The sequence below is a fragment of the Nematolebias whitei genome, chromosome 11 (assembly GCF_014905685.2).
Source record: "Nematolebias whitei isolate Nwh7 chromosome 11, NemWhi1, whole genome shotgun sequence".
Classification (NCBI taxonomy): Eukaryota; Metazoa; Chordata; class Actinopteri; order Cyprinodontiformes; family Rivulidae; genus Nematolebias; species Nematolebias whitei.
In genome coordinates this window covers 19,339,438-19,355,422 of record NC_056508.1, presented here as the reverse complement: position 1 = coordinate 19,355,422, position 15,985 = coordinate 19,339,438, and the positions used below count along the sequence as shown (strand labels likewise).

The window sequence follows — 15,985 nt, the reverse complement described above, 5'->3', positions numbered from 1 at the left end:
ACCATTGCAGACATGTTCCTGTTTTTAGTGTTTACATCAGCTTATAATGCAGCAGTTTTTGTTTCGTTCTTTTATATAATTTCTTCTATTTACTTTTTCATGTTATATGCTTTTTACATTATTGTCTACTGTTGTCTGCACCTCATCTGTGTTCTTTGTTTAAATCAGGTCTTTCTTGAAAATGAGTCCGCGTGGCTCACTGAGACTGTATAAATAAAGGTTGAATAAAAAAAATGTTCAGTGCCAGACTTAATGCAGACACTCCACATCGCTTCATCCTTGTTTCATTAAATCTGAAGATTTTGCTTCATTTCTTGACTGAACAAGAGCCAGAAAGTCTGTTTGTAATTCATTTTTTTTATGTTAAAAGATGCTGTGCTTCATCTCACCTAAAATTAACCAAACTGTCAGATTAGTCCTTTTTATCTGTTTTAAGTTCTCATTGATGTTCCTCTTATGTCGTAGCTAAGCTTTCCCTGGGGCCAAAGCAACAGCTGTGGACCTTACATGGATGGGTGTGCACTTTGACAAATTTTATTGATGGAAAAATGGACTGCAATCAGGTTTTAGAAGCTCTTCACAAACTTTGGAAATAGGAAGTGCCAGCGCTCAAGTGCCATTTGTTGATTTATGCAAACTAAATTAAAATCTTCAACAACAAAAAAATATGCTCAATCCTATTTTTATTTTTTAAAAAGTATAATAATATTAAATTTGTTTAAAATTGAATCTTAAATACAAGAAACTCTGAAAATAAACAGTTCTCTGTAGGTGTCATACAGTGGACCAGCAGTGAAATCACAACAGCAGCGTTTTCATCGACCTAAGAGTTGTCCATCATCTCATTTTCACTGTTCGGCCTTATTGCATCCATCCTGCCAACGTCTGGGACAATGAATCCTCCTTCTTCCATCACTCTGTTGTCAGTTTTCCACTCAGATGCACAAACAGCTTGCTCTGCTCTAACACTTCTGTTTTTGGACCAAGTCACTTGATGAGCAACAAGCATGCCTACCTCTCTTTAAAGTATCCCCATCCAACTTCTACAGCCAACTGAATGTTTACATGCCCCTGCATGTGTGTGAATATATATATATATATATATATATATATAATGTATGTATGTCTGTGTGTGGACCCAGTTGCCATGGTGACTGTGTGGATGGTGAGACGGCAAAGAGTTGGTTTTAACAGTTGACAGACTTGCGGGTGAGTGCGGTGCTGAGTGGCTGTGGCAGCAGCTGGAGCGGCGCCGCTCGTGGAGGAGGGAACGACTGGAGTCGCGGCTCGTCATTTCAAAAAGGGAGCTCATTTAAAACATTTAGAGAAGAATTAGTAGAGCTCCCCCGCACTTCTCGCTGAATGAAAGAAGGCTGTAAACTCTCTGACACATCTGAGAACTCTTAACACACACACAAAGACCCAAACAATGAAACACGTTCACATATTTATTTTTTCCCCAGTCCGAAAAATGGCACGTTTTAACAGATCAACATGGCTTACATGTCTGCACACTGTCACACATATTTCCCCCACACACCCCCATGCTGTGATGCCTAATCAACATGCAAGGACACAAAGCCTGTGTGTACAACAACTGGTGGTAATATCAACAGTGTTTCTGTCAGCTTTGGTTGGGCAGTGACCAGCTTTGCCTGTCACTAGGGGAGTGTTTACAGCCACTTCAGGGAGTGTATGTTGGTCTGTTGTTGTCTGTGTGTCTGAAAGAGAGGGGGTGAGGGGGTGTTGGTAGTAAGCTTGTGTAGAATACAGAGAGCACCCGAGAATGTCATGGGGGTGGTTCATGAAAGTGGTAGAAAAGCATATCTACATATTCCAATCATCCCCCGAGAGTCAGAGATGAAAACTGTCCTGCTGTGGGGGCTCTGAGTGTGTACGTGCGCGTGCATTTGCACACATGCTGCACTGCTTCTGAACTTCATTGGCTGCTGAATGTATTTTTAGCCTGCATGTGGGAGTAATGTGTTTGAATGAAACGAGTAAGTTGGGCAGTCTCAGTCGCACCACAGTGCACACAGGTAATAAAACATGTGCAAAAAATATCAAACAGCTACGAGTTTCTAACCTCTTGAAATTAGTTTGGAAGAGGGAGTGAGTATCTGATTACCCTCCATCTGTCTGTTATAGACAAATGTTTGTATGCATGTCTGACCATACTGACAGCTAAGTCTTAACTACAGCGGATGCCAGGACCTAACAGACTGTTCTTCCCCAATGTGCACACTTAATCTCTCCTACTTCTGTCTCTCCCTTTCCCCACCTTATCTCTGTTCCTGTAGGTGAGTGGTGCTTCAGTGGAAAGGCATCGTCAGTGACCCGTCAGTGATGCTGTGTACCAGCCTTCCCCTCTGTCCACGCCCCTCGTTTTCCCGTGAGGCCCATGTGACCTAGCCTACACTAACACACAGGGGGCCCCCACTGCTGCTGGAGCCCACCCATGAATCCAAGCCCTGAGCGCAGCAAAGAGTGCCTCCCTCCCAAGAAGAGGGAGTCTCGGCAAGGATCTGCAGAACACCAAGTTCCCCTGGATGAGTTTAAACCCCCTGTGCCATTTCGCAGTCGTCACAGCACAGGTAGAGGGGAGGGAGGCAGGGAGACCAGTGACAGAGATAGAGTCCTTTGCAACCCAAACCTCCATTCTCTACATAGTCCCCCACCCATCCCTGCTCCAGCACCAGGCCTCCCTGTGCCATTACCATGGGCCCTAAGTTACTCTCCACCTGTCTCCCTTTTCCCAGGACAGGTTACTGATAGGCGGAGCTCAGGGTCTCCAGCTTGGAGAGATGATCCTCTTGCCTCAGCTCTGCCCCACCACTCCAGGTGGCTTTCATTGCCACCCACTCATTCTACATCATCTTCTTCCTCCTTTAAGACTCCTTTGCCAGCCAGTTCTAGAGAGATGTGGTCTTATATTAACAGTGGGCGGCGTGACTATAGCCCATCTCTGTTTTCTCCTTCATACTTGTTTAGTCCCCAGTCACTGTACCCCACAGACCCCAACCTAGTTGAGGTAAGATCCAGGTACTTGTGCAAGAAGCCTAATGGCTTAGATGGGCCAGGCAGCAGGACTGCCTCAGCCTCCAGACCTCTGCTCGTAGGAGAGTATGGGAATGATAGCAGCAGATGTAGACTGAATGTTAGCCCACACACTTTGCATGCCAATGGTGGACGGAAGCAGCAGGAGGACCTAACATCCCCTGTTCATTCTGGAGGGGCATTTCTATTAGACTCTCAAGCTCAAGAGGACCCTGAGCAACATTCTTCCCTGCAGGAAAGACATGAGTCTGGGAAGACCAACTCCACTTCACTCTCCATTAGTCCCCATCTCCTTGGACCAGACTCCAGGACATGCAGAAGTGGGCTATTGGACCACCTGGGGGCTACACCAACTGAGACCCAATTCTATTATTCATTGGGATCGATCTCTCATCCCAGCCCTTACACCCAGGCATATCCACTCTACAGCTCCTCAGGAACATTTCCATACAGTGTGCACAAGGAGCCAGGGCCCAGGCAGCACAATATAAGGAACTCACCGCACTCACCCCTGGGTCTGCCAAACAGCCATGATAGGTCACAGAGAGACCGGGACAGAGACCAAGAAAGGGACAAGATCCTCCAGAGAGACAGAGAACGAGTCAAAGTAAAAGAGAAACAGCTACACCAGGACAAAGACCAGGAGAGGGACAGTGAGTGTGAGAGACGACGGAACAGAGACAGAGGGAGAGCGGTTTCTCCTTCCAAGCCTTACACCTCATCCCCGGCCTTCCACCCATCTCCCCCTGCACTCCTACCTCATTTCACCAAGGGGTCTCTGATTGAATTGGGCAGTGGTCGATTAAAGCGAGTAGAGGAGCTGCGGACGGAGGACTTTCTGAGGAGCGCAGACACATCCCCAGAGTTCCACCTGAGCACCTGCAAAGTGCTGCTGATTTCCCCCAGCAGCACACAGGGCTTCAGCCACCTGCAGGTCCACCTCACAGACCGCAACACTCAGGTTAGCTTTCTCCTAATTTGCCTGACATTTACAATGTCCTATGATATTGTCTCAAATACTTTAGTTCATATCAGTTAAGCTTATTTTCTACTATTCACTAAACTCATGTTGTTGCAATAATAAATGGCAAACTCTGAGTTTAATGTCATCTTGTGGTTTTGTGTAGGAGTTACTGCAGGTCTTGGTGGAGTACCCATTCTTTGTGCAAGACAGGGGCTGGTCTTCATGCTCTCCTCAGAAAACCATGCAGCTGTACGGTCTGTCGTGCCGCCAGCTCACGGAGGGTGATGTATGCCTGGCCCTCACCCCAGTGGCCAGCCAAACTCACCGGACACACCCGCGTGCCAGCTCCAAAGCCCATCGCACACAGTTCCTCCCCAGGGCCGAGGCAGAGTCAAGCAACTTGCAAAGGGAGGAGATGCCACCCCCACCTCCACCTCCCCCTCTTCCTCACCAACCACCTCCTTCTACAGCATGCCCTCCATGCACAATGTCCGCAGGGCCTCTGGCAAAAGAGCAGCGGCGGCTTCGCAAACGGCGCTGGTCTGCACCTGACGTACTTCCCTCAACAGGAACTGACGAGAGCCTCGTGGATTTACCTCATGGCTCCAAGCTAATGAAGTGGCAGTAGAAACTTGCACATGTACACTTACACACACACGCGCGCGCAAGCATAAGCACATACACACCCTCCTTGTCTCTGTTGCACCCACAAAGACAAACAATGGAGAGACCTCAAGGTAGGGTTGCAGGGAAGGAATACAAAACAAAATTTACAGATGATCACTCACTCTGGTCTTGCTGCACCTTTCATTTCCTCTCCTCTCCTCTCCATCAACCTAATTGTACTTAGCACAGCCCTGAAAGCAGCAGCAGCTCAGACATCTATGAATGACTCTTTACAACCGCACTGAAGACATTCAGTGAGACAATCAAGCACTTGTGTGTGTTCACTCTGTTTTTGTTATGGTTGTCTCACACACCTACAGTACTTAATGAAAGTAACTGCTGCAGGGTATTTTCAATCAGTGTTACGAAACTAAACGCTATTGAGGAATTACAGAAATATATGAACAAAAATTGACTATACGTTTATCTCTATATATATATATATATACATATAAATAAATTACATATGTTATATACAGTAAATATGCTAAACAGATTAAATGCAATCTCTGTCAATCTTGCAATGCATTTTTGTTTAGGTTTTTATTTTTGATTTCTTGCTTCTGAGCCAATGTCTTCATGCCGGCCTGGTCAGGCACAAGTGAATGTATGAGCAACTCTTCGCCTTTTTCATTCTCATCACTGGGAGTCGTCTCAATGGGTTGTTCATCAAGGCATTACTCTCCAATATGTTCTTAACATTATCTCTGACAAAGGGAGAACACTAATGAAAACTGCGTAACAGACAATCCCACGCACACAGACTGGTCTGTGCCACGCCGCCTCGACACTCGTGGTGTTTTTCCATTAAAACTGAATGATGGAAGGAGTAAAAGGTGCAGTATGGCTTAAGAGTAATGGTGCTAATAACACGTTGGAACATGATGCTTTGTGAATGCTCTTGACCCCTGTGTACTGTACGCTTCTGTTCACCGTCTCAATTTTTTAATGTACTGTATTTGTTTGAAGGCAGGGAAAATGACGAAAGTATTCTAAACTCTGATATGGGTACATCATCTGAATCAGCACTCTCTCTCACTTTAGTTTTTTTTTTAATTATTATTATTATTATTTTCAAAGAGAAAAAAATGAACCTGTTTATTTTTCTTTTTAAATGTTAAAGCTACAAAAATGTATATTTTTAAGAAATTGTGAATCTGTTCTATGATGTTCGCTAGAAATAAATGAGAAAAAAGCTTTATAGATTAAATTACTGGTGTTGTTTTATTTTCTATATTTGTTGTAATACAATTTTTTAAATTAAAATAGAATATGTGGCAAATGTGAAATTGGCAGAACATGAGAAAGGGAAAGAAAAGAATCGTTCACATTCATGGTATGTTTTGCACAACCACCTAGCTGCACTTTGGACAAAACAATAAAAAACAAGTCACAATTTTTTTATAAAAGAAAATTTTGGGAGTCACGATAAAATATATATATATATATATATATATATATATATATATATTTGATTTCTCAATAATGCAGATAGGTGTACCATGCAGTCATTTATACTATATATACACATATTTACTTTGTCGTGATGATCACAGCTTCATTTGTTCGTTCCCGCCTTGAAAAAAAAAAAGTCTTAATCTTCCAAAGTCATATTCCCCTCCGAGTTTGACGTGAGAAATGAAGTTTGTTCTTCTTTTTGTCCCAGGTTAAATCTTTGTAACAGCTCCACTGCAAACAAGGGAACCACCTGGCCAACAGGAAACAGGAACACGCCATCATTTGTGTGTTTATGGCGACATCTACTGGCTGAAGATACAACTGCGAGTCTAATCTGAGTGTGGGAAGTAAAAGTTTAATGTTTGCCATAAAAAACAGAAAATATGGTCATTCTAATTTCTTGTTGTTTGAGAAATGATAAATCAAGCCCTTGATTGCAAATTAAACTGACTAGTTTATTTAAAAATAAAAAATAAACATGTCTAATTATAACTTGAATTTCCTTGTTTAAATATGAACAAAACTGTTTTAGGATCTTTCAACCAACCTGTGCCATGATGAGCTTCCTGGTTTTAGGTACATTTGGATCTGGATACTCTTCTCCGAAACAGAGCTCAATCTCGTAGGAGGGTGTGGACCCCCTCCCTTGCACGTGCTTCTGCAGAGCTGCACAGATCAAATATAATAAATTGTAGCAACCACACATCCTCTATCAGTAAAAACAGATTTTGAACAAAGGAGATGCCTTCAGTAATACCGTTAAGAAACATGGGTATATCCAGGAGTTTGAAAGTCTTTTCCCGCTCCAGTTTGTTTGGTTGGTCAGAATGTTGGGCCATGGGACCGCTCCAGTACACCCTGCCCTGGCAGAACCGCTTAATAAACACCCCATCTGGCGCCACCCATAATAGCACGCCCCTTTCAAGGTGACTGAGCAGACGATTCATTGCTTCAGCCATGCCAGAGGGCAGAGAAACGGAGGCTGGAGAAGGGAAAGAGAGCTGCTGGGCAGAGCAGGGCCCGTAGATCCGTTCATTCCCCAAAGGAACACGACCCTGAAGAATGAAGCACCCATCTGGGCTCCAGGTGGTCACTTTTGTCACTGTGTTGCCTTGATACTGTAACCTCACCTGCATACGAAAGTCTGCACACACACAAAGCCACTAAGTACCTGGGAAATACATTTAGAAGACAAAGTATCTTTGTTTGTTGAATGTTTCTCACCTGATATATTGAGTATGGGACTTAAGAAGTTCATGGGAGAAGGAGCTGGATTTTGAATAGTTTTCTCTGTCGTCTCGTAGTACTTGTGCTCCCTCAGTGGGTCTTATAAAACCAGAGACACAGGTAGGTCCAAACAGGTTAATGTGCACAACGGGAGAAAAATAAATTGTGCTATTTGTTCAAAATACATAACTCGGCCCTAAACCAACATGATGCGCTTCAACAAACAGAATAAGGCCCAGACGTGTTTTTACAAACCCTCACTGTAGTACAATGTGCAAAACATCTAAGATTTAATTTATTAACAAAATACTGGTAATAGTGTGCCGAGTGCTGAACCACAAAAACTGAAGTCGAAGTCAGTGCTGTTAGAGATGCTGTCACTAAAGTTAGAGTTGTGAACAAGCTCTAGATTTGTTCTCTGTCAACATGAGTACAGTCTGAGAACGAATGCTTCAGCGCCTGAACTTACCAAAAGCAACCAAACTTAAATAACCACTAAAATTAAAGACACGGTAACCTGCAGTCAGTCTACCTGTGGAACACAGCAGTTCTTATCTGAAAGGTTTGACTTTGACTGGGTGATATAATGGGCCTTGTATCTGGACTGCAATGTTTGCAGATGACATTGTGATGTGTAGTGAGAGTTGGGAGCAGGTGGAAGACAGCCTGGAGAGGTAGAATCTGTAAATTAGGAAAAAGACAGAATAAATGTGTGTAAATGAGAGGGAGACGGGTGTCTCGGGAAACTAAGTGGGTGAAGAACTGGACACAAAAGAGCTGAAGCAGCTGCTTTGCCGCTGATAAGTGTGACTCCACTCGGCTCTCCTCTTCTTGGTTCTTCTCATGTGTAGGCGGCCACAGTGACTTGTTTTCCTGCTCTGTTGGTGGTATCATAACTGGTCATTGTGGTTGAGCCACTCCGTCCATTTTGGTCCTTAATCGCTCTATAGACTTTAATTTCTTTATCTTATCCTGGCACTGCTTATAAGTCCAGGTGTAGCCATGCTGCTCCATCACCTCAGATATCTCACTGTAAATGCACACATTTCTTGTGGCACCATCCGTCAACACAATCAGAGAAGAAATGGAGGTTCAGATGAAGTTGGAAAAATTCAACACTGTGCATTATATTCTGTTCTGAGTCCTTCGTTTTACTTCTTTTCTTACTTTAAAGATGAAATGTACAACAAAAACGTGTTACACTAAAGCAGCTGAATCTATTTCCAAAACCCACTCAACCATGACCTAAGTTAATGTTTATAGATCCTTATACTTAGAAAGAACTCACCTCTGTGGACCCTAATTATATTCCAGTTTGTGTCCTAAAGAATTCAAAAGACTGACTTACCAGAACACGATTTTTCTTCTTTGTATTCAAACGATTCTTTGTGGAAATGAGGCTTCAAAAACAGAAAAGAAAAATTTAGTTCTAACGAGGTTTAGAACAGAGATATATTTTTTCACTACAAGTTGTGACTTTAGGTAAAACTTTTATTTTATACCTCCTTTTGCCAGCTGAAGAATGTAAAGGCTTCTAAAGTTTATTCAGAGTTTGTCATTTGTATTTCTGACGTTACCTGGTTGTCCAGGTAAGCGGGACTCCTGGGAGACTGTTTCACCTGTTTGAGCACTTGATAGTTGGTCTGAGGACACACTGGGGAGTGGGAACAAGTGGGTTCGAATGAGAGCTCAGCTTGAAGTTAGAGAACAATGCAGCTTGTAGTTATAGAGTTCTATTACCTGCTGGTTTGGCTGATGAAGTGTCAGGCTGGATCTGGTAGACCTTGTACGGCTCAGTGATGTCCAGCTGGTTGCGTTCAGGGACCTCCTGGAAATCTGAGCTCTTGTTGAGAGCGCAGCGAAGTCGAGTCTTCCACATGGTGGGGTCCGCCTTATCCCTGCCCTCTCTGTATTTACCCTTGTACACAGCCCAGGCCTGAATATAATCAGTGCATGACATGTTTACTTAGAAAAGCCTGCATTCAAAAAAGGCTTTTTGTTTTGTTTAATTGAAGGTTATGCTCGGTTAAAAGTTTGTATTGATCTGTTTTGCACTTTGTGTATTACCTACATATCTGCATGTGGTCTAACAAAGACAAAGAAGTCAAACGTTGGGCTTTGTTGGTGGTATTTTCACATTATTCTGGAAAACAATGACCTGTTTATGGCATGTTGTCATTTGAAAGAACCTGTCTGCAAAACAGAAGGTTGTTTTCCAACAAAGTTCACTCAGGTCATCTGGACAGGTTCTTTTTTTTTGTTGACACATTTCGTACTTTGTTAGATTTTTTTTTTTACCTGGATTATTGAGTATTAACTTTTTTTTTTTTATTAATCAACATTTATTTACACAGGTTAGTCTCATTGAGCCTCAAGGACTCATTTACAAGAGAGACCTGATTTAAACAAAGAACACAGACGAGGTACAGACAACAGTGGACAGTCATATAAAACGTATATAAAATGAAAAGTAAATAGAAGAAATCATAAAAATGAAACAAAAACAGCTATAAAGAAATGTAAAATACTAAAAACAGGAACATGTCTGTGTTGGTTTTTGCCATGAACTTAGCAGTTGCTTACAATCCCTTAGAGACGTTAGAGAAGATGGGCCTGTGATCGGAAAGTTGCAGGTTCAACTCCTGGCACCGTCAACATGAAAATCCATCCATGCAGCGGCTTGAGCAGGGAGGCCCAGACATCTCTTTCCATAGCCACCTCAACATCAAAATGTGGGTGGAAAAGGTGAAACACCCACACCTGCCTCCACCCTCATTTGCTCCACTCTGGGCCCCTGAGCAAGACCATTAACCCCTAGCTGCTCCCAGAAACAGGTCTCTGTTGAAAATGAGTTCTCGTGTCTTAATGAGATAACCTGGATAAATAACGAGTAAATGGAAAAAAGAAATGATGTTGAAAGAAACTCACTGCTAAACGAACCACACTGTAGATGTATTTCTTTTTCAGTTTTGGTGCCTTGTTTTTTAATATGTTAGTAGTAGTTTTAGAATGTTGTTAATATTTTTCGCTTCATGTTTTTATTTATATTTCTTGTTGTTGTTTTCTTTATTTGGGGGGGCGAGTCGAGACGGTTCTTCTCGTCCTAAGCATTTCATTACATTTTTGACCTTGTGTTGATTTTGCACATGACAAAAAAACCTAACCTGAACCTAATGTCACCGTAATCAATGGAGGGAAGGAAAGTCACAGTTACAAGGTGTTTCCTAGCGTTCAGAGTTAAACAGGATCTGTTTCTGAAAACAAACCTAGTTTAACTTTCAATTTCTTTACCAAGTTTTCAACATGGGGCATGTCCCAAGCATGAACTTTGAAGCATGTTCTTTTATTTTCCCCAAGTAGAATGTAGACACTATGAGAACATCTGTGCATTTTATCAACAATATCTTTAAGTTTAATGTTTGCACAAAAGGTTAGTTTCAGAAAGGTCGTCGTGTGTTTTGTATTTTTTTGTTGTGGACAAACTTTACAACAAGTTAATTAACAACAAAAGATGCTAAAACTGTTCAAACATTTGAACAAAGTCAATAATACTCTACTTGTCTATTTAGAAAACGCTTACAAGTGGTTTAAAAAGGATCCCCCCCCCCCAAAAAAAGACCTGCTCTCTTTAAACTGCTCTCTTTAAACTGTTCTCTTTAAACTGCTCTCTTTAAACTGCTCTCTTTAAACTGCACTCTTTAAACTGCACTCTTTAAACTGCTCTCTTTAAACTGCTCTCTTTAAACTGTTCTCTTTAAACTGCTCTCTTTAAACTGCTCTCTTTAAACTGCACTCTTTAAACTGCACTCTTTAAACTGCACTCTTTGAACTGTTCTCTTTAAACTGCTCTCTTTAAACTGCTCTCTTTAAACTGTTCTCTTTAAACTGCTCTCTTTAAACTGCTCTCTTTAAACTGCTCTCTTTAAACTGCACTCTTTAAACTGCACTCTTTAAACTGCTCTCTTTGAACTGTTCTCTTTAAACTGCTCTCTTTAAACTGCACTCTTTAAACTGTTCTCTTTGAACTGCACTCTTTAAACTGTTCTCTTTGAACTGTTCTCTTTAAACTGCTCTCTTTAAACTGCTCTCTTTAAACTGCACTCTTTAAACTGTTCTCTTTGAACTGTTCTCTTTGAACTGTTCTCTTTGAACATTTCTCTTTAAACTGCTCTCTTTAAACTGCTCTCTTTAAACTGCTCTCTTTAAACTGCTCTCTTTGAACTGCTCTCTTTAAACTGCTCTCTTTAAACTGCTCTCTTTGTCACGTGTGATGTGACGATCTAAACCCTGTTCCAAACTTCCTGAGGAAGATGCTGAAATGAGCTTCACGGTGATGAAAGCCGTTAGAAAATGACAACAGATAAGCCGTGACACTTCAGGAGCACACACCTTCTGTAGGAAACTAGAGCTCCCTGTGCTGTGCACCACCTGCACAAGATGAACTGTAAAGCTCTGAAGGAGGAGGGGAAACAAATCAGAATACGATCATAATGAACTTTTTAAATACATTTGGCTGAGAGTAGTTTGGCAGCAAAACTCCACCTCACCAGGTTTTGTTATAGAAACAATATAAAAGATGTGATTTATTAAATTTGTTACTTTCAGTGAAACTAATAAAAAAAATACTTATACCTCTAAATTCAGTCTGTTTAACTTTTCTCCACAGAACTGAACTGGTTAAACCAGTGGTCTGTGGCTCTTTAGTCCCTCATCTGTGACCCCAAGTTTGACCAAAAATAACGTGAAATTTAATTTTTTATATCGCCAGCACGGTGGCTCAGCTGGTAGAGCTGCTGCCTCTCAGCGAGAAGGTTGCTGGACCAAATCCTGGCCAGGGACCTTTCTGGGTGGAGTTTGCATGTTCTCTCCGTGCATGCGTGGGTTTTCTCCAGGTACTCCAGTTTCCTCCCACAGAACAAAAACATGCATGTTAGACTGATTGGTAACTCTAAATTGTCTCTAGGTGTGAGTGAGAGGGTGAATGGTTGTTTGTCTCTATGTGTCCCTGTGATGGACTGGAGACCTGTCCAGGGTGTCCCCCGCCTCTCGCACAGTGATTGCTATGGACACCAGTGACCCCTGTGACCCGAAAAGAAAGAAGCAGGTAAAGATGATGGATGTTTTTCATACCTACAACAGAAAAGGCCCGTCTCAGCAGTTTTTCTGTTAATTTTCTGCAAATACGTGAGTGACGTAACACAAGGAGGACAATGCATTTCATTTATTTATCTGACTTACAGTCGGACCTTTCTCTCAAATCCATCAGAAATCCTTTGGAAGATTTTAGAGCACGTTGCTTAAAATAAATCATTTGGAAAAAAAGAAAAATTTGAAGAAAAAAAAAGGTTTTGTTTTATTTTAAAATGTCAACAAGTTCACACACATCCAACAAAATGGCCTAATATGTTTTAAATTGATTATGTATCACTTCAAAGTGGAATACTTGATTCATTTGTCACCCAGTAAAGGAGGCCTCACAAAGGCCTGCAGGGTTCAGTGTTTCAATCCTTATCAAAATCAGTGTAAACATTTTACCTTCTTTACATCCATCCATCCATCCATTATCTTTACCCGCTTATTCCATTTTGGGTCACGGGGGTCGCTGGTGCCCATGTCCAGCAATCACTGTGCGAGGGGCGGGGTACACCCTGGACGGGTCGCAGGTCCATCACAGGGACACAGAGAGACAAACGAGACAAACAACCATTCACTCTCTCACTCACACCTAGGGACAATTTAGAGTTACCAATCAGCCTAACATGCATGTTTTTGGTCTGTGGGAAGAAAGTGGAGTACTCAGAGAAAACCCGCACATGCACAGAGAGAAAATGCAAACTCCACCCAGAATGGCTCCTGGACTGGATTTACTGGATTTGAACTGGCAACCTTCTTGCTGAGAGGCAGCAGCTCTACCAGTTGTGCCACCGTGCTGCGCTATAGGACAAATATCAATATATTAAGAAAAATTATGGGCAGCACGGCGGCGCAACTGGTGGAGCTGCTGCCTCTCAGTCAGCAGGTCCCCGGTTCAAATCCTGGCCTATCTGGGTGGAGTTTGCATGTTCTCTCTGTGCATGTTTTCTCCGAGTACTCCAGTTTCCTCCCACAGACCAAAAACATGCATGTTAGACTGATTGGTAACTCTAAATTGTCTCTAGGTGTGAGTGAGAGAGTGGATGGTTGTTTGTCTCTATGTGTCCCTGTGATGGACTGGAGACCTGTCCAGGATGTCCCCCGCCCCTTGCACAGTGACTGCTGGACATGGGCACCAGTGACCCCTGTGACCCAAAATGGAAGAAGAGGGTAGAAGATAATGGATGGAAGAAAAATTATAATCAAGCCACTTTTATGTATCTATAGCTATTTTTCTCCACAGCACCCCCCCCCCCCCCCCCCCCACACACACACAGATGAATGTTTACACACTTGTTGTCAGCTTCAACTCCACAAAATACCTGGTACAAACCGTATTATTTTTGGTCCACAAACATTATTAGATTAGATTATTCGATTGGTTTATGTCATGTCGTCGTGTTCATGCGTGCTCATCTGCTCACACAGACTCATGTTCGTGCTGCTGTTCGTGTTTTTTTTACTACTATAGTGCTTAGTGTATTCTTAGTTTTGTGTATTTCTTAGTTCATATCTTAGATCTTATTACTGTTTTTCTTTGACATTTAATTGTTGGATGTAACTGGGACCCTGCGTACACAATTGGATTCCACCATGTGAATGATAATAAAGAAAACCTTGACGTTGATTAGTTTTGAGTCAAATAAACAAATACACAAAGAAAACGATCATGAGACTCTTTTTATCCATTTATAACCACACTTGATTACAAGAACTATCATTCTTATTTATAATAATCGATTCCTGACCCAACACGTGATGGTTTAGATCAACCTGTTTCATATCCGGAGCTCCAAAGCGACTCCATGAAGGATTTACCAACTCAAACAAAGCTGCATTAGAAGTTTCATGAACTTTCACCAGACTGCACGTGGATCAGTGAGTTTTGTTTTTCCTACCATAAAAAAAAATTTTTTTTAAAAAGTGCGCGCGCCACAAGAAGCTCTGACCTTGAAGAGAGCCGCATCCTCGGTCTGCTTGTAGTCCTTCTTGGCTGCGTGTTTCCAGGGGATCCTGAACATGGTCCTGTCCTCATCCTCCCAGCTCAGGCCCTCGAACCTGCCGCTCTCTATCTGAGCCACCAGCCACTCCTTCAGGTGCAACTTGGCTCCGTCCTCCATCTTCAGCTCATGCCACCAGCTCCACTCTGCAGACCAACAACCTGCACTTGGTTATGTGGAGCTGATCGCACTTCCGGTTCACAGTGAATGAAAGCAGCAGATTGAAGCTGGGGGCAACCCTGTGAACTCCGAGCAGAAGCAAAGTGCGCTCTGTACAAGTGAAAGTGAAAGCTGCTCTCAGGTCAGCGCTTTCGCTTTCCCGCTCCGAGCGCTCGTTTCCAAGCAAAGAGCCGCAGCTGCTGCAGATGTTTTCCTTGCAGATGTTTTGGAAAGGGTGATTTTGTGACACTACTGAGCCCAAATCCACAGCCTGCAGGATCACTTTTTAATTAGCCTCTCCACAGGAAACTCAGCAGAAGGGGGCGTTTTATGCGCACGCGTGCACGCGCAGCCTCATAACGAAATGTTCTGGTGAAAACGAAAGTTTGGGAGGAAAGGTTCAGCTTTTTTTGTTTTTCACGTTTTGCTGCTGACTGAAGAGCTCCACATTGTTTAGTGGCTGAACAGCAAACTGAAGAGAAACACGCCAAGTTTTATTCTGATTAAAATCCATGGGCTGAATAAAGATTAAAGAATTAAAGTAAATAATCCGCTTACAGTTTGTCCCCAGCAGAGGGCAGCTGGTGTCCGTGTCGTGTCTTCCAGCACCATATTTATATTTAATCATTAATGATTTTGAACAATAAAAAAAAAGTTACACAGGAACTTGATCAAGCAGGAAACAGAATAAAAGTCTGGACCATACAAATCATCCCTAATCTCTTAATCTTGTAAACATGGAGCCACCAGGGAGGGGCTAAGAGGGCCCAATGCCTTGTAAATTTGCAAGATGATATTTTGCTGACAGACAATGTGTCTGTCAGTAACATTTTGTGAACCACTGGATTTTATGAACCCTCTCATGTGCAACTACAACAGATGTCTGGCGTTAACCTGGTTTTAAACAGCTAATCCACCTTAGCAAATAAATAAAAGAAACAAACAAAAAAAGGCTTTTTTCTGAGTCTAAAAACAAAACAAAAAAAAATTACTGAGCTAAAATGTGGTGTGGTAGTTGCAGACAGTGCTCCCCAGCACACACTCCGAGCACCAACAGACCTTGTGAGATGTTTGTTTAAAGGCAGGTTGGATGCAGTCGTTTGAAATGTCACTTGTTCATTTGAATTAGGAGATGAAAAGACGAACTTCAGTGTTGAACAGTGACTATGCTGATCAAAGTTTAAAAAAAAAAGAATGTAGGTCATATTCCTGTTATAGAAATATTATAATAACATCTGCTATGACCCTGAAGCAGGGGTCTGCAACCTTTATGATCTAAAGAGCCATTTCTGCCTCATCGTTCACCAAATCAAATGTGTCC

At 42.3% G+C, this 15,985-nt stretch overlaps 2 protein-coding genes across 2 annotated transcripts; one reads left to right on the top strand and one right to left on the bottom strand.

Moving 5' to 3' along the window:
* Window positions 1-2,291: 2,291 nt before the first annotated feature.
* On the top strand, window positions 2,292-4,723 carry zmp:0000000926 (ataxin-1-like). The gene is made up of 2 exons (XM_037683977.1): window positions 2,292-4,018; window positions 4,185-4,723. The coding sequence occupies exons 1-2, from the start codon at window positions 2,459-2,461 to the stop codon at window positions 4,647-4,649; spliced, it is 2,025 nt and encodes a 674-aa protein (XP_037539905.1). The 5' UTR covers window positions 2,292-2,458; the 3' UTR covers window positions 4,650-4,723.
* A 1,545-nt stretch (window positions 4,724-6,268) lies between these two features.
* On the bottom strand, window positions 6,269-14,625 carry irf10 (interferon regulatory factor 10). Its single transcript, XM_037683978.1, has 8 exons — window positions 14,455-14,625; window positions 9,113-9,308; window positions 8,950-9,026; window positions 8,721-8,772; window positions 7,370-7,471; window positions 6,903-7,289; window positions 6,693-6,811; window positions 6,269-6,395 (listed from the first exon to the last, which is right to left on the bottom strand). Exons 1-8 carry the CDS (start codon window positions 14,623-14,625, stop codon window positions 6,282-6,284), a joined length of 1,218 nt encoding a protein of 405 aa, XP_037539906.1. The 3' UTR covers window positions 6,269-6,281.
* Between the last annotated feature and the right edge of the window lie 1,360 nt (window positions 14,626-15,985).

Bases quoted from the DNA above. Each gene is read 5' to 3' on its own strand.
- zmp:0000000926 (XM_037683977.1), top strand. From the start codon at position 2,459: ATGAATCCAAGCCCTGAGCGCAGCAAAGAGTGCCTCCCTCCCAAGAAG. The intron at 4,019-4,184 runs GTTAGCTTTCTC...GGTTTTGTGTAG, and splicing joins TCACAGACCGCAACACTCAG to GAGTTACTGCAGGTCTTGGT.
- irf10 (XM_037683978.1), bottom strand. From the start codon at position 14,625: ATGGAGGACGGAGCCAAGTTGCACCTGAAGGAGTGGCTGGTGGCTCAG. The intron at 9,027-9,112 runs GTAATAGAACTC...CCCACTCCCCAG, and splicing joins TTCATCAGCCAAACCAGCAG to TGTGTCCTCAGACCAACTAT. The intron at 6,396-6,692 runs GTTGGTTGAAAG...CCTGTTGGCCAG, and splicing joins GGAAGCTCATCATGGCACAG to GTGGTTCCCTTGTTTGCAGT.